Here is a 25,054-nt window from a genome sequence, read left to right as displayed (position 1 = left end):
CCTTTCTGGGTTTTATAGATCTGCAATCACTGAACACTAAGGTCAAAGGAAAATGGTGCCAGGGGTTACTTTCAGGCCGCTTTCCCTCTCACAAAATGACCCTTTGACACAAAAACGTAACCAGCTGTATTCACAGAGATAGAGGCCAAACAAAGTATAAGGCCGTTTATTTTCAATAATCTAGAACATTAAATAATTTGTAGTCCCAAGACCCAAACTATGGAATTTAATGACATTTACACAATAATAGTAGCTTAGCTAGGCTACAATCAAATTCAGACCAGTCACCAGAGAATGACTAAACATTTTGATGCTTCGGGGACTATTTTTACATTGGTTTGCAAACATTCTGGGCCAACACCATTTTGCTCTTGTATAGCAACACTACAAAGCGGCACCCCAACATCTGAAACAGAAGAAATAGGTTTCCTTAGAGAGAATAACCGAAAGTTCAACTGCACAACACATGCATTAAAACATAATTCTTTCATACTAACACTTTCCTTGACACCCAGCTTCATAAGTCATAACCCTGTCATAATATGTCATAACAGCTGACATAACTTGTCATAACCTGTCATATTATTGTCATAACACTGTCATGACCCATATATTTACACCTGTTGTGACATATATTGTGTTATTTTATGTTTGGCTATGACACCTACATAAGAGTGTGAAAACCCACATTTATTTAAATGTCTTTTTTCCCTGCCAAGAAGTTTCCTTTCGTTTGAAAATGTGTTTCTTAAGTCCTTTGTTGTTGTTGTAATGAATTCTTTACAGTCATGTTTTTTTTTCATCATATTTTAAATAACTTGTAGAAAATACACTTTATGACACTGTCATGAAGCATTATGACCATCCTGTGCCACTACTTGAACTAAGAAAATGCACTTTATGATACTGTCAAGAAGCATTATGACCATCATAATAGGCCATAGGCCTATCACATACATGCCGTTATGTCAGTCATCAGTCAAAAAAAGGGTGTCTTGTCCTGCTTCTGAAATCTTCTTTTGCATTCATCCCAGTCATCAGTAACAGAGCATTGGGGTAGGTACATGTCTGACATCAATTTGTGCGCAATTACAATAATAATTTAATATGGTCAATTTCAGTAAATGTTATATAACATAAACATCATGTTGAACAGTAGGCTATGGTGTAATGGAAGTCGCTCTGGACAAGAGCGTCTGCTAAATGACTCAAGTGTAAAATGTAAATGGAATGTTTTGTCTTGTGTGGTATGTTTTGTGGGTTTTGAGACCTTTATGTAGGTGTCATAACCAGCCATAAAACAACTACCATGGTAGGTTTTGTGGGTTTTAACACTCTTATGTAGGTGTCATAACCAGCCATAAAACAACGCAATATATGTCACAACAGATTAAATATATGTGTCAAGACAGTGTTATGACCATATTATGACAGTTTGACAAGTTATGTCAGCTGTTATGACATGGTTATAACCGTGTCATAACATGTTATGTGGCTGGGTGTCAAGTAAAGTGTTACCCATTGTTATTTATGTTGTCCTTTAGGCTATTACTGTGTTAGTCTGGTGCTATTATAATTGAGTAATCTTTGCAGTGATAAACACTTTACCTTCGTTTTTACCATTGCTTTATCAGTGCCAGAGGGACTATCTTTCTGCACCTCTCCCTTTTTTGCAATTGGTTAGTCTAATCCGTGGATTCAAGATTAATTCCTTTCCAATCATGATCTGTAATGGCAAGAAAAAGTTAATTGGTTCAGTAACAATCATACAATTAACGACAACATACAGTAGGCTACAGCGATCCTGTTACTCTCGTTGTTGGAATGAGTGGACCAAGGCGCAGCGTGGTAGGCGTACATCTTTCTTTATTTAATGAACACCGAAAAAACAACAAATACAAACCAACCGTAAAGTTTTAGTAGGGCTAAACAGCACAGTACCAAAACAAGATCCCACAAACTACAGGTGGAAAAAGGCTGCCTAAGTATGATCCCCAATCAGAGACAACGATATACAGCTGCCTCTGATTGGGAACCATACCCGGCCAACAAAGAAATAGAAAACATAGATTGCCCACCCTAGTCACACCCTGACCTAACCAAATAGAGAATTAAAAGGATCTCTAAGGTCAGGGCGTGACAGATCCCTGACAACCATTATCATTACAGCATGACCAATGGAAAACATAAACAGCAGAACCTTAGACAATTTCTATAACAATGCAACCAAAAAAGTGTGTGCTCAGCATACACTCCCAATTTTAGTTGAAACTCTGGCGAGCTCAGCTGAAGCAGTTTGTACTTGAAGTTAAGAACCTTGTAGAGATATTCCTCATTATATTTCTGGTTGAATGAGCCCAGAGCAAAGGCCATAGCTTCATTGGCCTCTAGCTGGACATTATACCCCAGTATAGTATAGTTGCCAGCATTAAACAAAGCAGTACCAATATCTGGTACTTTGCCAGTGCCATGTGTAATTTCTATTCTCAAGTCACCTTTACTTTGTAACTCAAGCAAGGCTGCATACTACTCTGCAATGGAATCTCTGACCTCCAAAATACACTGAAGTGTAATGGAGAATGGGTGTGGTGGCAGGAAGTTTCACCGTTCACTTTATTCATAAAAAAAAAAAATCAAACAATGCAATCACAGTCTAATATTTGTACTACTGCGACAGGTATTCATTGATATGAATGTTACAATGGCATTTGTGATGCATTTGAGAGTGAAAAGTAGCCAAACAATATGACTGAGAGACTTGTCTAGATAGAGTGTGGGAAATAGAGAGATTGCGTGACCAACCAGTGTTTTGAGACCAATATACTGGCAATGACTGAAGAAACCTTTCAGAGAGCAAACTCTGTATCTCCTTGTTCACAAAGTTGAAACTATATTTAGGATATATATTTAGGATATATAAACTCAGCAGAAAAAGAAACGTTCTCTCACTGTCACCTGCGTTTATTTTCAGCAAACTTAACATGAGTAAATATTTGTATGAGCATAACAAGACTCAACAACTGAGACATAAACTGAACAAGTTCCACAGATATGTGACTAACAGAAATGGAATAATGTGTCCCTGAACAAAGGGGGGGTCAAAATCAAAAGTAACAGTCAGTATCTGGTGTGGTCACCAGCTGCATTAAGTACTGTAGTGCATCTCCTCCTCATGGACTGCACCAGATTTGCCAGTTCTTGCTGTGAGATGTTACCCCACTCTTCCACCAAGGCACCTGCAAGTTCCCAGACATTTCTGGGGGGAATGGCCCTAGCCCTCACCCTCCGATCCAACAGGTCCCAGACGTGCTCAATGGGATTGAGATCCGGGCTCTTCGCTGGCCATGGCAGAACACTGACATTCCTGTCTTGCAGGAAATCACTCACAGAATGAATAGTATGGCTGGTGGCATTGTCATGCTGGAGGGTCATGTCATGATGAGCTTACAGGAAGGGTACCACATGAGGGAGGAGGATGTCTTCCCTGTAAGGCACAGCGTTGAAATTGTCTGCAATGACAAATCAAATCAAATCAAATGTATTTATATAGCCCTTCTTACATCAGCGCATATCTCAAAGTGCTGTACAGAAACCCAGCCTAAAACCCCAAACAGCAAGCAATGCAGGTGTAGAAGCACGGTGGCTAGGAAAAACTCCCTAGAAAGGCCAAAACCTAGGAAGAAACCTAGAGAGGAACCAGGCTATGAGGGGTGGCCAGTCCTCTTCTGGCTGTGCCGGGCGGAGATTATAACAGAACATGGCCAAGATGTTCAAATGTTCATAAATGACCAGCATGGTCAAATAATAATAATCACAGTAGTTGTCGAGGGTGCAACAAGTCAGCACCTCAGGAGTAAATGTCAGTTGGCTTTTCATAGCCGATCATTAAGAGTATCTCTACCGCTCCTGCTGTCTCCAGAGAGTTGAAAACAGCAGGTCTGGGACAGGTAGCACGTCCGGTGAACAGGTCAGGGTTCCATAGCCGCAGGCAGAACAGTTGAAACTGGAGCAGCAGCACGGGCAGGTGGACTGGGGACAGCAAGGAGTCATCATGCCAGGTAGTCCTGAGGCATGGTCCTAGGGCTCAGGTCCTCTGAGAGAAAGAAAGAGAGAAGGAGAGAATTAGAGAGAGCATACTTAAATTCACACAGGACACCGGATAAGACAGGAGAAGTACTCCAGATATAACAGACTGACCCTAGCCCCCCGACACATAAACTACTGCAGCATAAATACTGGAGGCTGAGACAGGAGGGGTCAGGAGACACTGTGGCCCCATCCGATGATAACCCCGGACAGGGCCAAACAGGCAGGATATAACCCCACCCACTTTGCCAAAGCACAGCCCCCACACCACTAGAGGGATATCTTCAACCACCAACTTACCATCCTGAGACAAGGCCGAGTATAGCCCACAAAGATCTCCGCCACGGCACAACCCAAGGGGGGGCGCCAACCCAGACAGGAAGATCACGTTAGTGACTCAACCCACTCAAGTGATGCACCCCCCCTAGGGACGGCATGGAAGAGCACCAGTAAGCCAGTGACTCAGCCCCTGTAATAGGGTTAGAGGTAGAGAATCCCATTGGAGAGAGGGGAACCAGCCAGGCAGAGACAACAAGGGCAGTTCGTTGCTCCAGAGCCTTTCCGTTCACCTTCACACTCCTGGGCCAGACTACACTCAATCATATGATCCACTGAAGAGATGAGTCTTCAGTAAAGACTTAAAGGTTGAGACCGAGTCTGCGTCTCTCACATGGGTAGGCAGACCATTCCATAAAAATGGAGCTCTATAGGAGAAAACCCTGCCTCCAGCTGTTTGCTTAGAAATTCTAGGGACAATTAGGAGGCCTGCGTCTTGTGACCGTAGCGTATGTGTAGGTATGTATGGCAGGACCAAACCAAATCGGAAAGATAGGTATGAGCTAGCCCATGTAATGCTTTGTAGGTTAGCAGTAAAACCTTGAAATCAGCCCTTGCCTTAACAGGAAGCCAGTGTAGGGAGGCTAGCACTGGAGTAATATGATCAAATTTTTCAGGATTCTAGCAGCCGTATTTAGCACTAACTGAAGTTTATTTAGTGCTTTATCCGGGTAGCCGGAAAGTAGAACATTGCAGTAGTCTAACCTAGAAGTAACAAAAGCATGGATTAATTTTTCTGCATAATTTTTGGACAGAAGGTTTCTGATTTTTGCAATGTTACGTAGATTGAAAAAAGCTGTCCTTGAAACAGTCTTGATATGTTCTTCAAAAGAGAGATCAGGGTCCAGAGTAACGCCGAGGTCCTTCAGTTTTATTTGAGACGACTGTACAACCATCAAGATTAATTGTCAGATTCAACAGAAGATCTCTTTGTTTCTTGGGACCTAGAACAAGCATCTCTGTTTTGTCCGAGTTTAAAAGTAGAAAGTATGCAGCCATCCACTTCCTTATGTCTGAAACACAGGTTTCTAGTTAGGGCAACTTTGGGGCTTCACCATGTTTCATTGAAATGTACGTGTCACCCGCATAGCAGTGAAAGTTAACATTATGTTTTCGAATGACATCCCCAAGAGGTAAAATATATAGTGAAAACAATAGTGGTCCTAAAACGGAACCTTGAGGAACACCGAAATTTACAGTTGATTTGTCAGAGGACAAACCATTCACAGAGACAAACTGATATCTTTCCGACAGATAAGATCTAAACCAGGCCAGAACTTTTCCGTGTAGACCAATTTGGGATTCCAATCTCTCCAAAAGAATGTGGTGATCAATGGTATCAAAAGCAGCACTAAGGTCTAGGAGCACGAGGACAGATGCAGAGCCTCGGTGTGACGCCATTAAAAGGTAATTTACCACCTTCACAAGTGCAGTCTCAGTGCTATGATGGGGTCTAAAACCAGACTGAAGCATTTCGTATACATTTGTCCTCAGGAATTCAGTGAGTTGCTGTGCAACAGCTTTTTCTAACATTTTTGAGAGGAATGGAAGATTCGATATAGGCCGATAGACAACAAGCTCAGTCCGATGATGCTGTGACACACCGAACCATGACGGACCCTCCACCTCCAAATCGATCCTGCTCCAGCGTAACGCTCGGTGTAACGCTTATTCCTTTGACAATAAACGCAAATCCGACCATCACCCCTGGTGAGACAAAAACGCGACTGGTCAGTGAAGAGCACTTTTTGCCAGTCCTGACTGGTCCAGCGACGGTGGATTTGTGCCCATAGCCAATGTTGTTGCCGGTGATGTCTGGTGAGGACCTGCCTTACAACAGGCCTACAAGCCCTCAGTCCAGCCTCTCTCAGCCTATTGCGGACAGTCTGAGCACTGATGGAGGGATTGTGCGTTCCTGGTGTAACTCGGGCAGTTATTGTTGCCATCCTGTACCTGTCCCGCAGGTGTGATGTTCGGATGTACCGATCCTGTGCAGGTGTTGTTACACATGGTCTGCCACTGCGAGGACGATAATCTGTCCGTCCTGTCTCCCTGTAGCGCTGTCTTAGGCGTCTCACAGTACGGACACTGCAATTTATTTCCCTGGCCACATCTGTAGTCCTCATGCCTCCTTACAGCATGCCTAAGGCACATTCACGCAGATGAGCAGGGATCCTGGGCATCTTTTTTTTTGTGTTTTTCAGAGTCCGTAGAAAGGCCTCTTTAGTGTCCTAAGTTTTCATAACTGTGACCTTAATTGCCTAAGCTGTTAGTGTCTTAACGACCGTTCCACAGGTGCATGTTCATGAATTGTTTGTGGTTCATTGAACAAGCATGGGAAACAGTGTTTAAACCCTTTACAATGAAGATCTGTGAAGTTATTTGGATTTTTATGAATTATCTTTGAATGACAGGGTCCTGAAAAAGGGACTTTTTTTTGTTGTTGCTGAGTTTATATATGTACATACATATAGTGCTTATAGAAAGTCTACACCGCCTTGAACAAAAATAAATAAATGTGAGTTACAAAGTGGGATTGAAATAGATTTAATTGCATTGTTTTTGCCATTGATCTACACAAAATTCTCCAGAATGTCAAAGTGAAAAGAATATTCTACAAATTCTACAAATTAAATAAATAAAATAGAGTCATTGTATAAGTACACCCCATTTGTTTAGGCAAGACTAAATTAGTTCAGAAGTAACATTTGGCTTAACAAATCACAGAGGTTATATAGACTCTGTGTGAAATAATAGGGGTTGACATTAATTTTTAATGTCTACCCCTTCCTCTGTCTGTCAAACATACAACATCTGTAAGGTCCCTCAGTCAAGTATTGCATTTCAAGCACAGATTCAACTACAAAGACAAAGGAGCTTTTCAAAAGCCTCATAGAAGGGTAGATGGGTAACAATAACAAATCAGACATTGAATATATCTTTTTGGCATGGTCAAGTTAATAATTATGCTGTGGATGATGTATTAAACCACCCAGACACATCAAAGATGCAGTCGTCCTTCTGAACTGAGCTGCAGGACAGGAAGGAAACAGCTTCACCATGAGTGATTGGTGATTGGTGATTTTATTGTTGAGTTCAATGGCTGTAATTGGAGAAAACTGAGGATGGATCAACAACATTGTAGTGACTCCACAATACTAACTTAACAGAGTGAAAAGAAAAATATGCATATGTGTGCAACAAAGGCACTAAAGTAATATGCAAAAAAACACAGCAAAGTAATACACTTTTTGGACTAAATGCAAAGCCTTATGTGTACTTCTTCTTTGGTATCTTGGCATTAGCACATTTTGTTTGTGCATACCACCACCTACTGTGCGGTACAGTGTGGTCAATCAATTTACATTTTGTGATAAAACAATAAAAAAGGAAGGGGGAAAAGGGAAAAGGAAAATACTGCACCACCAACTAACCCTACACATACAGTACCAGTCAACCAGCTTCATGAGGTAGTCATCTGGAATTTCAATTAACAAGACCTAGTCCATATCATGGCAAGAACAGCTCAAATAAGCAAAGAGAAACGACAGTCCATCATTACTTTAAGACATGAAGGTCAGTCAATCCGGAAAAGTGCAGTTGCAAAAACCATCAAGCGCTATGATGAAACAGGCTCTCATGAGGACCGCCACAGGAAAGGAAGATCCAGAGTTACCTCTGCTGCAGAGGATAAGTTCATTAGAGTTACCAGACTCAGAAATCGGCAATTAACTGCACCTCAGATTGCAGCCCAAATAAATGCTTCACAGAGTTCAAGTATCAGACACATCTCAACATCAACTGTTTAAAGGAGACAGCGTGAATAAGGCCTTCATGGTCAAATTGCTGCAAAGAAACCACTACTAAAGGACACCAATATGAAGAAGAGACATGCTTGGGCCAAGAAACATGAGCAATGGACATTGGACTGGTGGAAATCTGTCCTTTGTTCCGATGAGTCCAAATTTGAGAACCGCCATGTCTTTGGAGGGTCATATCAGGATGAGCCTGCAGGAAGGGCAGAGTAGGTGGACGGATGATCTCTGCATGTATGGTTCCCAACATGAAGCATGGAGGAGGAGGTGTGGGGGTGCTTTGTTTTATTTAGAATTCAAGGCACACTTAACCAGCATGGCTACCACAGCATTCTGCAGCGATATGCCATCCACACCACCAGGCTGTGTAAGGGCTATTTGACCAAGAAGGAGAGTAATGGAGTGCTGCATCAGATGACCTGGTCTCCACAATGACCCGACCTCAACGCAATTGAGATGGTTTGGGATGAGTTTGGGACTCCTCCAGCTCTGAGGAGAAGGAAGTAACGAGAGAAAAGTTATAAGTTCCAGTCATCTCCTGTGATTTCCTTTAGTTAGCATGCTTTGTTTTAGCCAAGGCCAGTGTGCGTCCTTCAGAAATGTGACTACATGTTTCTTACTTTTCATGTGTTTATGTTGTGGACACACTCAGCTACAATTATTTAGTTTCTCTTTGTTTTACTAATTAGTGTTTTTCTGCACAATAAAAGCTAAGACGTTAATATTTGTGTAAACTCTACACAGTTGTGTTCTGAGTGCCACTAAGAATGCAGATACCCCATTTCATGGGTGCACAATTCATAGGTTAGCCTGTAGAGAGCAGTATGAATGGACAATACACACAATAGGCTGATTGGAAAGGTGATTTCCCACAGTCAAAGTCCTGCAATAAGAACTAAGATGGACGTTATGGATGTTAAACTGGTGAGATTTTCTGATGCTACCAAACATGAATTTGCACACTGCAGTCAGTGCACAACAGAGCCAGAGGCGCTGTTAATATCATTAGCAAGCAATTTGTTTTCTCAGCAGTTTGAGTAGTGTCCTGTCTGACAGAGAAATGTGGCTGAAGTTAGCTAGTTCTTACTGTAACTTGGACTATGGAGTAACGTTAGCTAGCTACTAGTAGTGTTACAAAAATGTAGGACTGGCATTTGGACGTAAACTAACGCTGTTGATGTCTGACTAGCTAGCTAGCTAATGGCTGAAGTTATTATATTATATATTATATAATATATACTATTATATATATTATTATTATAATATATTGTTATATATTATATTATACTCTTCTCTGTATACATCAATGATGTTGCTCTTGCTGCTGGTGATTCTCTGATACACCTCTACGCAGACAACACCATTCTGTATACTTCTGCCCCCTCTTTGGACACAGTGTTAACTAACCTCCAGACGAGCTTCAATGCCATACAACTCTCCTTCCGTGGCCTCCAACTGCTCTTAAACGCAAGTAAAACTAAATGCATGCTATTCAACCGATCACTGCCCGCACCTGCTCGCCCGTCCAGCATCACTACTCAGGACGGCTCTGACTTAGAATACGTGGACAACTACAAATACCTAGGTGTCTAACCAAAAAGGGTTCTTCAAAGGGTTTCTCCTATTGGGACAGCCAAATAACCCTTTTGGAACACTAAGAGTGTAGTGTAAGTAGATCCAATTGATATAACACCGCTTCTAATAGAATACATTTGTAAAGCAACATTTTTTTTTCAGATGCAAAACCCTTGTGTCCTAATTCAACAGACATCTACCTCGGTGAGTCATGTAACGTTTCTTCCTTTTCTCTCTTGCTCATTCTCCCCGCTCACTCAAACTCACACACGTGCGCAGTTGCAGAGAAGAGGAAGAATGATATGTCAGACAACTTTTGAAAAAGATAACATGTTATTGTCTCTTTATTGCCTCTACACAAAGCCAAATGTAAGTTTCTTTTTTTTAAGACTGCCGAGCTGTGCTCAATCGGGGGAACCTCTGTCAGGGACAATGTCCTCAGGATTATGGAGTGTGTGTTTCTAAAAGGTTGTGTAAATATCACAACATGTATTAGGATTAAGCAAAACTTTACCATTTAAAATGGGTTAAAATTGTCATTATCCAACTTCTGTTTAATGTTGATATCCTCTTTCTTAAAATGTTTCAGATTGATGACTAATATATTAATTTCCCACTTCAATATGAAGTGACAGAGGAGCAAACACGTCTTTGCTAGGGCTTTTTAGTGATTCTGTTAGAAATATTTTACTGTGCGTTACTGTTCTGTCTTGTTGTCATGACTGTCCTGTGAGGATCACAATGGGTCAGATCAGTTTGGCAGTGGGGAGGATGGAACTGGAGTGGGGGTTTAACACCTCAACACCCGGTCGTAAATGAAGCAGGAGAGGACTCTCTCTCTACCCTCCAGTATTGGCTAAAGGAATGTCCCTTTGTCTCCAGAGACTTTTCCCCCAAAACGCTAACGTCCAAAAAAGTGGACAATGGAACAATATTTCTAACATAAAGAATGTGGGGAATGGTCAGTGGGGAGATGTAGAAAACTAATGTCATATTGTTTTTCATTTTGCAATGTCATTAAAAACTGTATGGATGAAATACTGTAACTTGGAAATCTGTCAAGTTTCCATCCAATACGTTGTACATAGGACATGAAAAATGATGTGGATGTGATTTTAGGAGTCATAAGAGATAACTTCTAATCCTATTCTTTGCACATTAAGTAGCCACATCCTGTGTGAGGTCAGAAGAGTGTGACAGACGGACGGAGCAATCCCCTTTGGCCAGAGTGCATAAAAAGCCTTGGTAACAGAATTAACATTAGACGAGAAAAGTGTGGAGCGGTCGCTACACGTCTGAAATGGTTGGAACTTTGAACCTCAACACGAGGTGAAGAAATGAACTCACCTTCCTTTAGACCAGAGAGACGAAGAGCTACAGCTCATGTCCATGGTGGTTTGAATCCTGAACCCGGAATAATCAACACGAGGAGGAAGAGGCGACAAACTCCCCCCTCAGACAATCACTGGTACAGCTGATTAGCTGTCCTGAGTCAAATATCTCAAACTCTTCAAACCATCCCATCCTACTACGAGTCTCAAATCACTGTAGTACGATACTTCCATCACCCCACTGAAACCATTGACACGGCTGGCTTATCTACAAATAACCAGCTTCAGGATCGAATGGAAGAGGGAACTCTGTAGTTCTGTTCAGGACTACACAACGGACAAGGGAACCCACACGCAAACACATTCATGATTTTGTAACGGCTGTCGTAGTCGTTCTCCTCCTCAGACGAGGAGGAGCATGGATCGGACCAAGATGCGGATTGGTAAGTATTCATGTTTTAATGGGAAAACAACAAACACTACAAAATACAACAACCAACAACCGTGACTAACCTGAAACAGTCCTGTGTGGCCCAAACACTGACACAGGAACAAACACCCACAAAACACAAGTGAAACCCTGGCTGCCTTAGTATGACTCTCAATCAGGGACAACGATTCACAGCTGTCTCTGATTGAGAATCATACCAGGCCGAACACAAAATCCCAACATAGAAAATCAAACCTAGACCAACCCACCCAACTCACGCCCTGACCAACTAAAACAAATACATAACAAAGGAAAACAGGTCAGGAACGTGACAGATTTCTTATTCCAAGCGGGCGGCGGTTCGTGTGCAAACTATATGATTAGCATTACTGTGAGGATAATTCTGAAATGTCTCCACAATAAGTGTGCCTTTCTCTCTCTCGCTCTCTCTCTATGTTGTTGGGTAAAATGCCATAGTGTGTCAGTCCGCTAGGAACCTTTGTCTCATGTAGTAAGTGTGTGTATTCTGTGTTATTATTTAGTTAGCTAGTACATAAATAATTTAAACCAATTTGTGTAGTACTGAATAATGAGCAAGGCTGGGGTTTTTGCAGATGCAAGGAGGTAATGATTAATAAGATGACTGTTTATCGATGTAATAGATATATATACCTTATAGAGTTTAATTCAGGAGATGGTAACTCTTTAACCTCTTCTGTGGTGCCACAAATCCTAATGAGTTAACATTATTAATTTAATCGGGTAACAATTAAACATAGTTAGTGGATTAAATAAATAAGTCATCAGATTACTGAAGGAAAAGTCATGACAATGTCCTGCATGCCCACAGTATGCCAATCATTAATTTATTTTCTTCTCTTTTTATGCTTACAATAAGTGCCATGAAAAGCCAGAAAACAGAAAATGTGTTGCGGGCCCTCTGGAAAGTTCTAAAATATGCCCCTGACCGCGGTGGTGTAGGATGTAAACTATGTATATGAGCAACTTGCTCTTTTTTTAAGACATCTCTAAGCTATAACTGCCACAAAATTAGTCAACTACCACCATGGAAATACCCATAGGCAGCTGAGTCCACAAAGTTTCTTCAAGAATGTCCTTTTCTAGTTTTCTTTTAAAATATAAAATTGATACAGATGTAATGTGCTGATTCTCTTCACTGCAGATCTGACCCATCACACGACTCTTCAAGAGAGCCACTACGCTCCAGATCTGACCCATCACACGACTCTTCAAGAGAGCCACTACGCTCCAGATCTGACCCATCACACGACTCTTCAAGAGAGCCACTACGCTCCAGATCTGACCCATCACACGACTCTTCAAGAGAGCCACTACGCTCCAGATCTGACCCATCACACGACTCTTCAAGAGAGCCACTACGCTCCAGATCTGACCCATCACACGACTCTTCAAGAGAGCCACTACGCTCCAGATCTGACCCATCACACGACTCTTCAAGAGAGCCACTACGCTCCAGATCTGACCCATCACACGACTCTTCAAGAGAGCCACTACGCTCCAGATCTGACCCATCACACGACTCTTCAAGAGAGCCACTACGCTCCAGATCGCCTTCTGTGCTCAGAGGACCTTGATGAGGCTCTACCCCATCAAACCATGCTTATGAATGATTAAACAAATAAGCCAATTGGCCTTTATATAGTCTTTCTATGCATGTAATGTCTGTGGGTGAATTTTGAAACAATTACTAAATGCAGATGTGCTCAAATTTGTGATGTAGATTTGTTTTTGCCATTGCTTGATCTCTTTAAAATGTAAGAATATGTTGCAGATTAACTATGACCAGTAGGCTGCATAACATAGGACATAATATAGTGGTCACAATTATGACCAACTGGTCGTATGGTGGTCAGAAAAATACGTAATATTCTGGTCAGTAAAAATATTGTAATGACCTGGCTAGATCCTAAATGAACTAATGGATTGCGTTTACGAATTCCAGGTTTATTAACCAAACTCAACACAGGTTACTGTTTGGCCGTAGCCCACGCCAAATAAATAAAGTAAAACAGTATCTAACAAGTATCTAACAACGGTGACCCATCTCTTGTTAAGACCAGACGTAAAGAAGGAGAATAGCATATGGTCTTAAACTTGCGGTGATAGTTGAACTACATGTTGTTCACTGCAGGCTATGCTTACTACTGTAGGCTATTTTTATTTGTAAGATACTGTAGGTCTGTCTCATGGGCGGTAGTTTGTACTATCGACTACAGTACGAGAGGTGGCAGCATAGGTAAAAGCTAACTAACAATTTGCACCAATTTTCAAAATAACCGGAAATAGCAGTGAATGCGGAAAACGAAAGATGGAGGCGGCTGTGTTCATTCTATCGCTGGTCGACTGCTGTGCTTTGATTTTTCTGGCGGTGTACTTCGTATCCTTTTCTTGAACATTAGCTAATACATTGTGTACTGGATCTCTATTGGTATTCTTTGTTATAATCAATACGTTTTAGTGCTCGTGCTTTGTGGGTACCTGTCTGTACCTGTCGGTGCTAGTTAACGTTGCCAGTGATTTAACTATGATCAAACGGATCAATCAAATCCGTGCTGCTTCCGTGCAATCCGTGCTGCTGTCTTGATAAACGGACGTTGGCGAACTAGCCAGCAAGGGCCAGTGAGCCAACGTCCTGTTCGTCCTTTGCACTTTAAAATGCCGATCTTCTGGCTGTCTACAGCAGTGTTGACATATTTTAGATGCGGTATCTGCTGCTTGTTTTTTCCTAGCAAAAGTTCAGTGGTTACTGCTTAGACTGTCAGTCCTAGTTTCTCACACATTCATACGTGTTCAATTCCTTCCTCGCTTGAGTTAGCTGACATTCAGAATAGAGAGAAACTGTTACTGTATAGCTAGCCTGATACATCTCTGCCCAGACAGTATACATACCTTAACTTCATGAATAGATAATTACCCTCTCCGATCTAGAGTGTGACTACATCAATGCACGAGCCTGCTGTTCGAAGTTAAACAGAGTAAGCACAGTTGTCATGGGTCATCTTTCAAATATATATTTTTGCATGTACACACAGCTAGCTGGCTCTCGAGAACCCAGGGGGCATAGCCATCCTTTAGGGCTCTCGGTTAAAGGTGTAGACCACAGCTGGCTCACTGTAAACTATAATCCCGACACTGTTTTAACGGTTAGAAACATTCAATCTCGTTTGCGATAAGGTTTTGGAAACCTCTGGGACTTAGCTTTCACATTAGCGAGAAATAATATTTTAAATACCAAAAGATACACTTGTGAATCGCAAATCGAGCATCACCGGGTCACATTTTGGTGTGCCGGCGTTTCCCAATGATCTTGAATTTGGGATTTCGTTTTAAGTAATTGCTGGCAGAGCACCCAGCGAATAAAGAGAGGTATCCCACCTTGTTACCCACTCCACAAATCCGGGAGGCAGCCTGTGGTCAAAACGAATGCAATCATTCTTTTTGACCACAGAACGGGTTAACCGGGCGAGCTAAATCGAACTCCCTTCATTGGAACATTAGATTCCGTCTGTAGTATATATAAAAAATAAAAATTACACAGCAGGGTGTAACTTTGCCAAACTGTGTACTGTAAGTGTATCTTTTGTGTTTTTTCATCGCTGATATGAAAGTTAAAGCTGCAATATGTAACTTTTTGGCCACTGGGCCAAATTCACATAGAAATGTATGTTATAGACCTGTCATTTTTATTGAAAGCAAGTCTAAGAAGAGGTAGATATGTTCTGTGTGTGCATCCTATGCTTCCGTTACATTTAGTTGTTGCGTCTTTACTTTAGGTTTTGTACACCATCTTCATTCAAACAGCTGAAAATACAATAATTTTGGTTATGGAAAATATATTTCACAGCAGTTTAGACGCTACAATGATTCTCTACACTATACTTGCTTGTTTTGTCAGAAACTGAAATTATGCAAACGTAGAATTTTAGCAATCAGGAAATGGAGGAGCATTTTTATTAAGTTCCAAACATTTCCAAAATCCTATTGCAAGCGAAGTGTATTTACGTTTAGACAGAGCATTTGGGTAGGGTCAGGACATTTCCAACTGCAAAAAGGGATGTGGAATTCCACAGTGGAGGTGTCATAATACCCATAAAACCTGTCAAACAGGAAAGTGGTTTCAATCGTTTTCAACCATAAATTTTTCCCGTGGGGGATTTTTAGAAACACTTAAAATAAGGGCTGGGTTTCGTGTAGGCTTACCCTGTCGTGATGTTTTGATAACTATGTAAATCTATCTCGGACAAGGGGACTTATCAATATATTATGCTTTATTTACTATGATTTGAAAATGCTAATTAAGATCAAAGTAGACATGCAAAACGACAAATCCCCGCAAGCTCCTGCAGACCATCGCAAAAGCTGACACCTTTGCTAACAGGTATTGTGTCAATTTAAAACATGTATAAGGCAGTTCACAGAATTGTACATTTAAATACATTTAGCCAATTTATTCATTACTACATTTAGCTAACATTAGATTGTAAATCCAGAGATTCCTACCTTTGCCTTGATTCGGCAGCCCCGTCCAGATTATCATGGCATTTGTAGTTCTTTATGATAGCCACATTAGCAGCTAATTAGCGTTTCATTTTTGGTGGGTAAATACAGGCAAATATATTGATAAAAGTCACTTTATCCTAGAGAGATTTACACAGTTATCAAAAAGTCACTCAAGGGTAAGCCTACATGAAACACAGCCCTTATGCATGCATGAGGCATGCATGAGAGCATCAGCTGTTCCGGACGACTGTGATCACGCTCTCCGTAGCCGATGTGAGTAAGACCTTTAAACAGGTTAACATTCACAAGGTCGCGGGGCCAGACGGATTACCAGGACGTGTGCTCCGGGCATGTGCTGACCAACTGGCAGGTGTCTTCACTGACATTTTCAACATGTCCCTGATTGAGTCTGTAATACCAACATGTTTCAAGCAGACCACCATAGTTCCTGTGCCCAAGAACACTTAAGGCAACCCACCTAAATGACTACAGACCCGTAGCACTCACGTCCGTAGCCATGAAGTGCTTCGAAAGGCTGGTAATGGCTCACATCAACACCATTATCCCAGAAACCCTAGACCCACTCAATTTGCATACCACCCAAACAGATCCACAGATGATGCAATCTCTATTGCACTCCACACTGCCCTTTCCCACCTGGACAAAAGGAACACCTATGTGAGAATGCTATTCATTGACTATAGCTCAGCATTCAACACCATAGTACCCTCAAAGCTCATCACTAAGCTAAGGACCCTGGGACTAAACACCTCCCTCTGCAACTGGACTTCCTGACGGGCCGCCCCCAGGTGGTGAGGGTAGGTAGCAACACATCTGCTATGCTGATCCTCAACACTGGAGCCCCTCAGGGGCGCTTGCTCAGTCCCCTCCTGTACTCCCTTTTCACCCACGACTGCGTGGCCAGGCACGACTCCAACACCATCATTAATTGTCAAAGAGTTTGCAGACGACACAACAGTGGTAGGCCTGATCACCGACAACAACAAGACAGCCTATAGGGTGGAGGTCAGAGACCTGGCCGGGTGGTATAAGAATAACAATCTATCCCTCAACGTAACCAAGACTAAGGAGATGATTGTGGACTACAGGAAAAGGAAAACTGATCACGCCCCCATTCTCATCGACGGGGCTGTAGTGGAGCAGGTTGAGAGCTTCAAGTTCCTTGGTGTCCACATCACCAACAAACTAGAATGGTCCAAACACACCAAGACAGTCGTGAAGAGGGCACGACAAAGCCTATTCCCCTCAGGAAACGAAAAAAGATTTTGCATCGGGTCCTCAGATCCTCAAAAAGTTCTACAGCTGCAAGATCGAGAGCATCCTGACTGGTTGCATCACTGCCTTGTACGGCAACTGCTCGGCCTCCGACCGCAAGGCACTACAGAGAGTTGTGCGTACGGCCCAGGGCTAAGCTGCCTGCCATCCAGGACCTCTATACCAGGTGGTGTCAGAGGAAGGCCCTAAAAATTGTCAAAGACCCCAGCCACCCCAGTCATAGACTGTTCTCTCTACTACCGCATGGCAAGTGGTACCAGAGCGCCAAGTCTAGGACCCAAAGGCTTCTCAACAGCTTTTACCCTCAAGCCGTAAGACTCCTGAACAGGTAATCAAATGGCTACCCGGACTATTTGCATTGTGTCCCCCCCCCCCCAACCCCTCTTTTACGCTGCTACTCTCTGTTTATCATATATGCATAGTCACTTTAACTTTACATTCATGTACATACTACCTCAATTAGCCCGACTAACCGGTGCCCCCGCACATTGGCTACCCGAACTATCTGCATTGTGTCCCACCACCCGCCAACCCCTCTTTTACGCTTCTGCTACTCTCTGTTTATCATATATGCATAGTCACTTTAACCATACCTACATGTACATACTACCTCAATTAGCCTGACTAACCAGTGCCTGTATATAGCCTCGCTACAGTTATAGCCTCGCTACTGTTATTTTTCAATGTCTTTTTACTGTTGTTTTTTATTTATTTATTTATCTATTGTTCACCTAATACCTATTTTTTACTTAAAAATGTCCCTGTTGGTTAGTAAGCATTCCACTGTAAGGTCTACTACACCTGTTGTATTCGGCGCACGTGACAAATAAACTTTGCTTTGATTATTTTAAGTGTTTCTGAAATCACCTATGGGGAAAAAGGAATGGTGGAAAATGTATTGGAACCATTTCCCTGTTCGACCGCTTGATTTCATGGGTATTATGACTCATACTGTGGTACTCTATAGGACCCGTGATAAGTACCAGCTGTGCACCTGAGTGCAGAGCAGACATGAGACAGAACCTCATATTTAGTTAATGTTGGTATTGGTTTAAGGGAGTGAACATTATTTAAAATAAGGGTTACATGGAGAAAATCGGACCTCTCTGAAATGAAAATGTCTGGCCCTCCCTACAGTAAAATATATTTGACCTAAACCTAAACGCTTAAAAAAATCAGCCCTCCCCTATACCCCAAATAATAATTAACACATAAAGTGATAGCAACTTTGACTCTCCTGAACTGCCATTGTAGTCCTACACAGCACAGCCATTGGTTAGACAGCAAACAAAAACATTTTTGATTTGCAAAAGCAGAGCAGGCCGGGGCTCAGGGTTGGATTATACATTGCAGTGTGTAATGCAGCCTAGTTTCATTTACACCATCCCAGCAGCTATCTTAGAAATATAACTTTGCTCTGTGCTTCTCAAGCATGCACTTCCGTAGCCTATAGGCTATGGATCATTTGATTGAGACCACACTAAATAGCCTATAGGCTATGGATCATTTGATTGAGACCACACTAAATAGCCTATAGGCGCACTTGATATTGAGTGCCCACCGGAGAATCAGCGATGAGGGGCGGTATCGGACACACATTGATATATAGCCTAATAAGCAACTACTTCTAAAACTCTGAGAAATATTGACATTTCAATCTATTACAAATTACATAACCCTCCCCTGGACGAGATTAAGAGAATACTAACCCCTCCCCTTGACTAAAATTGAAAAAGCATGACCCTCCCCCATTTCCCTTCAGGTAACCATTCTAAATGTTGATCCATCCCTAAATCCGTTTGAATGAAATCACTTTTTGTCAGGATCCCTTTTTGATTTAAACAAAACTTTCCATAATTTTTTTTGCCCATGGAAAAAGGGGTCAGAAAGTGACTTTTTGGACCTGATTGCCAAAAGGTTCAGGAGATAAAGGTGCTAACGGTTTGCCAATTTTGCGTACCCCACCACACCATGAGACATCCATGTCTTCTTCACTGGAAAAGATAGTTGAGTTTAATATCATTTAAAAGCTTACAAACAGTTTTGTCAAACTATTTTATTTCTTGGAAAAATATTTTTGGAATACAAATTGTCATTTTTTAAAACCTTTTAATGTACATGATAAAAAAATTGATAAACTTCAAATATTTTCATATTCTCATATATCCTATTTCACATAATCTGAGGTTTCTGTGTTGTGCCCGCCATCGGTTGAGACACAACATGCTCTTGAATACAGGGTGGGTGTCATTTCAATCATAGAAATAGAATTCATAGAATGGAACTATCCCTTCAGACCACTGCAATTTAGCTGGTACACTATTGACCTTTAAATTGAATTGACATTTTAACTTCTAATTACTACCACAAAGATGACCGCCCACCGTCGTCTGTCAACGTAAATAGTTATGTAAATTCTATTATCTATATTTCTATGATTTCAATAGGTTTCCTATGGACGATTGACAGTATAATTTAAAACAACAGATATACTCATTCCAGTCAACATTCGCTGATGTGTGGACCTCCAACCATCTTTGTGGTACCATTTGAAATGTGACATTTCAATTTTATTCCCATATTTGTACATTTATCAGCCAAAACATGACACCCTCCCTGTATTCAGGAGCATGTTGTGTCTTAACCGATGACACAACACAAAAATCTTGTAAAATAGGGTCTAAGCTACAACATATGCAAATAGTGTTTTTAGATCATTGACAAAGGTAAAATAAAATAAAAAGACATTACAAAAATAAAGCTACAAATTATCAAACAATTTGACAACCTTGTTTGTAAGCTTTTAAATGATATAAATCTCATCCGTTTATCTTTTCCAGTGACGACGACATGGTATGGCGGCGGTATGCAAAATGGGTTAACTTTGAGCACCCTTATCTCGTGAATGTTTTGGAATTCAAGTTCAAAAGTCACTTTCTGAGCATTTCTACAATGGTTAAATAGGCCTATGTATGGAAGGTTTCGTTCAAACCAAAAGAGGTGCAGTCAAAAAAGTTCCTGAATTCAAATGGATTTACCCTACATGTAGTTAGTAACTTTCAGCTTCCTGACTTATACTTCTGTGGCCCGTTGTCTCCAGTTGTCTTTTTATTTATTGTGTCCTGTATGTTTGTGCTCATATACTTTTCATAATGTGTATCTGCAGTGGGTTGTACCAGAGCTGGTAGGCCAGGCCCTGGCAACAGTGCTGATGCTTGTCTCACTTCACTGGTTTGTCTTCCTACTCAACCTGCCTGTGGCCACCTGGAACGTGTACAGGTAAGTACGCTGTACCTACTGTTTGAGATGACAACTGAATGTTAATGGTCAACGGCAACTTCTGTTCTCATGTAAACAGTAAAGCCACTTTTGTGTATGAGGAGTGAGGGGGGTCCACTCAGAGATGTCATCAGTGGCTGTGTGTAAACCTTACGATACACTTTATTTTTAATTTACATTGAAATTCATTTTGTGACGTCAGCATACAAACACAACACAATAAATTACATGCAGTACTGAAAACTGGAAAGTTAGTATACAAATCACACATTTCCATTTTCACATTCTACTGTCTGACCGTGTATTGGGCCTGCATCTGTCCTATGTCCCACTGTTTACCAGGCTGATAGCTAATGAAATGAAACTTGCCTTCCTCCTATTCTTACTGAACAATGAGACCCTTAATCTCCTTCTGGAGGGCAGCAGCTCAAATCATTGGGCAAGATTGTGTGTGGGATCCTCTATGATGCTCTTGGCCTTGTCCCTTGCCTGTTTATCATAGTGGCTCTGAAGCCCCCTGCATTGCAGCCCGCAGAGCTTGAACCCTAGGTTCACAGTCCGCCTGAGGATACCCTTATTAGCCACTGACTGCCCACCGTACCAGGCCAGGAAACAGAAAGTCAGCACACTCTCTATATGGCAGGTGTAGTAGTTGGAGAGTATCTAGGTGATGACATTCAGTTGTCGGTCTGCGCAGGAGGTACAGTCGTGGTTTAATATTTTTTATTGATGTTCTGAGTGTTGGCATTAAAAGAGGGCGTGCTGTCCATGATGGTTCCCAGGTACCTACAACTCCACACTCTCTATCTCTTCACCAAGCAGGACTAGGTGGCTCACTGTGTCTGCCTTCCCCCAGAAATCAGTGAGCAGTTTAGCTGAGTTTGAGGTAGTTGTTATTGCACCAGTCATGAACCCTGTTTACTTCTGTTTGGAAATGCAGTGTGTCATCTGGTGGTGTCATCTGCATATTTCACTGCCAAGCAGTTCCCATCGGAGCCTTTCAGGTCATTGGTGTATATGAGTAATAGCACTGTAGAGATGACAGTTCCTTGTGGGGAACCGGTAGATGTACACGAGGAAGTGATGTTATTGAACTTGACATACTGCCCCCCTGCTCAGCAGGAAGTCCAGCACCCACAAATAATACTATAACTACCCTAGCCCATGTAAGCCCCTTTCAAACTCCCCAACTCTTAGAGATATATCCCACCCCCAAGCAGTTTACTACAATGCCATGGTTGCTCTTTTGTCTCAAGTGTTGTTAGTTTCCCTCTACCTATTGTTTATCCGACAGGGTTTGGAAGGTGCCCATGGGAAACATGGGGGTGTTTGACCCCACTGAGATCCACAACCGGGGACAACTAAAGTCTCACATGAAAGAGTCCATGATCAAACTCGGCTTCCACCTGCTCTGCTTCTTCATCTACCTGTACAGGTAAGAGACTGCCTTGCTGTCTGGGATTCTGTATGCTAGCCGCTGTCACACGTTACAGTACTAAGATGGCTAATCTTACTGCTTCTTCATTTATTGCTTCGTACAGGATAACTTTGATGTTTAGCCTGAGCTTAAGTTTTGTTTTCAAGTCATTTCTTCACTTGTCACACGCTTCCTTTCTCCTCCACAGCATGATCCTGGCACTGATCAACGATTGAGATCCCCATGGCCGTTTTAATCCAATCGGCCAAATCACAAACTAATCAGTATGCGGTGTTCAATATGTCCTGGTCCTCAGTCCTCTGCTCAGCTGGAGTCACATGACCTTACCCCCCCCCCCCCCCCCCATTCCTTCTGTGTTCTCATAACTGCCCTGGAATTGTGTGTGTGCTCGCTTGTGCACGTGGGTATGTTCATTCGTTCAGCCTGTGTCCAACAATGCTGTCCACGCACTGCTCCTCTGGGCAGATGGAAAACATGACAATCGTACAGGCTAGATGGTGCATACAATTGAGCACTTACAGCCAAGAGCCAATCACAACAGCTAGCACATCCTCTTGCAGCCTGCCGAACGCCATATTTGATTGTCATATTTATTTTTTTGTCTCTTGTCAACATGCTGGAAAATCCTTGAATTGAATATCCTTTGCAGAATACTGATCTGTGTTTTGGCAATCTATTTCTATGATATTTTCTTGCAGAGTCTCTTATTAACATCGATCAGTTATAGATCTGACTGCTGAAAGGTGCACATTTGATTGGTATTATAAAACAAAAAGTATTCTCAGGGGAATACATGCACCTGGATAGGAAAATGTTTTCAACCCTATTTCATCACTCTGACTGTGTATCAATGGGCAATATATCCTCGGGGACGATTCAATCCGTAGCGCAATTTCATTTAAGGTAATTTCCAATTGAGCTGACATGCAGCATTTATCATGAATGCAGTCTCCGCGAACGCGGGAACATTGCCTTTAAATTTGTATCGCGCTTCAGATTGAATCAAAGCCCTTGTCTGTATGATAGTTGTATGACAGATGCACATTTATTACACGTCAATGTGAAAATTTTATTTGTGCAGTTTGAGAATGACCATGTTCCAGCCAAATGTACTCCATGGGGAAGGGCGCGTGTTCCGATTGTTTAAATCAAACTAAAATGACTGTTGAGTTTTATTTTTGCTTTTGAAAATAATTTGTGGGGTTTCTTAAATAAATAAACTTGAAAGAGAACACTTTGGTGTCTTTTTCTTGTGAGATTGTATTAACCCGTATTGAGGTAGGGCTAATACAAAGTGAAAACCTCGGGAGACTTATGCATGTTCTGAGAATATAATCATTTCTGTGGCTGTGTTTCGTACGCTGCTAATCATTAAAGCCATCACTCACGGCCTTAAAACCCTGAATGCTTTATTGAAAATATGCATACATATCTTCTCCTACACAACATTACGTAACAGTACAATCACTTTTTTTAATAACACATTTAAATGCAAAATGGATTCTTCCGAACCTGGCCGCTAACAAACAAACCTAATAATGGCTTCTCACCTCGCCAAGCGTTGACAGCAAGGAGTGGGAAATAAGAAGCCCCAAAATAAGGTAAGTCTCAAAAGAACAAGAACTTGCATAAGCTGAACCTAGAACACCACATCTGTGATTGTTTTAGTGTTTGATCTGTACTGAGGTGTGTGGCGTGTGTATACATATTTTTTTTTATATCTATTAGTCTTCTGTAACAGAACAAGCTGGTGGTGGCTGTAATGACCTGTGGGCAGGCGCTCGCCTGATGCAGGGGAGATCTGTGTCACAGAAAAATGCTTAGCCTATATACTGTTCTTACACGATCTCATTATACATACCATAACATATACAGATATAAAGAGCATACCATATCAGAAAAGCTTATTTTGCTTGACCATCCAACAGGAACAATTTGTACATGTTCATAATTATCTGATACACTTGTGTACAAATGCATTACACATACATGATGAATTGTGGTAAAATAAATTAACGTATAGAAAAAGAAATGGTTGAAGAGGCCAATGATAGTACGGGGAAAATGAGATGAAGTGATAAATGAAACAGAAAACGATAGTAACAAAATTCACAAAAGCCATTAAAAACAGATAAAATGTCTGAAAAAAACTTATGTCAGCCTGTATTGAATACATAAATCAGGAAAATGAAAAACAAACAAAGCAGCAAATAAATGCTCATTTCACCACAGCTAGAGAAAAAAGTGGATACACCAAAAACGTAAGCGATAAAGGTGAGGGACAGAGAACAAGTGAGAGGCAAGGAGAGAAGAGGGAAATGGAGGTCAAATGAAAACAGCACAATGGTGGACACACAAATGAGATCAAAGTCAAGGAAAACCCAGAGTCAACCCCATTGCTGTTAAGGGTGATACAGCAAGTTGAAGCAATTCCTTCCCCACTACCTAACCTCTCCACAACTATAACCTCCTAAACGTTCCCATTAGAAAGTTAGCCTCAGCACATGCTTCACTAGGTCTAGCAAGGACTCTGAAGAGTAAGAGCATAGCCACCATATAATCAAATGCTATTTAGCTGTGAACCACAGGTGGTCAAAATGGTTTCTTCTGGCAGCAGTGAGGCCTAAGCGACATGCACATCAATCTCACCATCCCACCAATTCGGGGAAACAAAGCTACATCCAATTTAAAAGGGTATTTTACTGTGTTAAAAAAACAAACACTAAACAAACGTAATCATCATAACCATAGAAGCATCTCCGAGATTCACTTAGATTTGTGGATTTTATATCCATCCGATTCAGTTAAAATGCCCGTAAGTCCTATCATTTAAAAATAGCTAAAAGTTTGAGGTGAAATAAAAAAACTTAATTATTTCCAGCGTGTGAAAACCACAATCTCATATACGTTGAGACGTTTATTAGAG

The 25,054-nt window shown here is 41.5% G+C and overlaps 1 protein-coding gene across 1 annotated transcript; it reads left to right on the top strand.

The window, feature by feature from the left end:
* The first annotated feature begins 13,897 nt into the window (after positions 1 to 13,897).
* LOC120031097 (protein cornichon homolog 4-like) lies at positions 13,898 to 23,362 on the top strand. Its single transcript, XM_038976675.1, has 5 exons — positions 13,898 to 13,992; positions 14,522 to 14,590; positions 20,578 to 20,690; positions 21,985 to 22,125; positions 22,316 to 23,362. Exons 1-5 carry the CDS (start codon positions 13,924 to 13,926, stop codon positions 22,341 to 22,343), a joined length of 420 nt encoding a protein of 139 aa, XP_038832603.1. The 5' UTR covers positions 13,898 to 13,923; the 3' UTR covers positions 22,344 to 23,362.
* Positions 23,363 to 25,054: the final 1,692 nt, after the last annotated feature.

The sequence above is a fragment of the Salvelinus namaycush genome, chromosome 37 (genome assembly GCF_016432855.1).
Source record: "Salvelinus namaycush isolate Seneca chromosome 37, SaNama_1.0, whole genome shotgun sequence".
Classification (NCBI taxonomy): Eukaryota; Metazoa; Chordata; class Actinopteri; order Salmoniformes; family Salmonidae; genus Salvelinus; species Salvelinus namaycush.
Note: the sequence above shows the minus strand (reverse complement) of the source record. Positions and strands in the feature narration are given on the sequence as shown.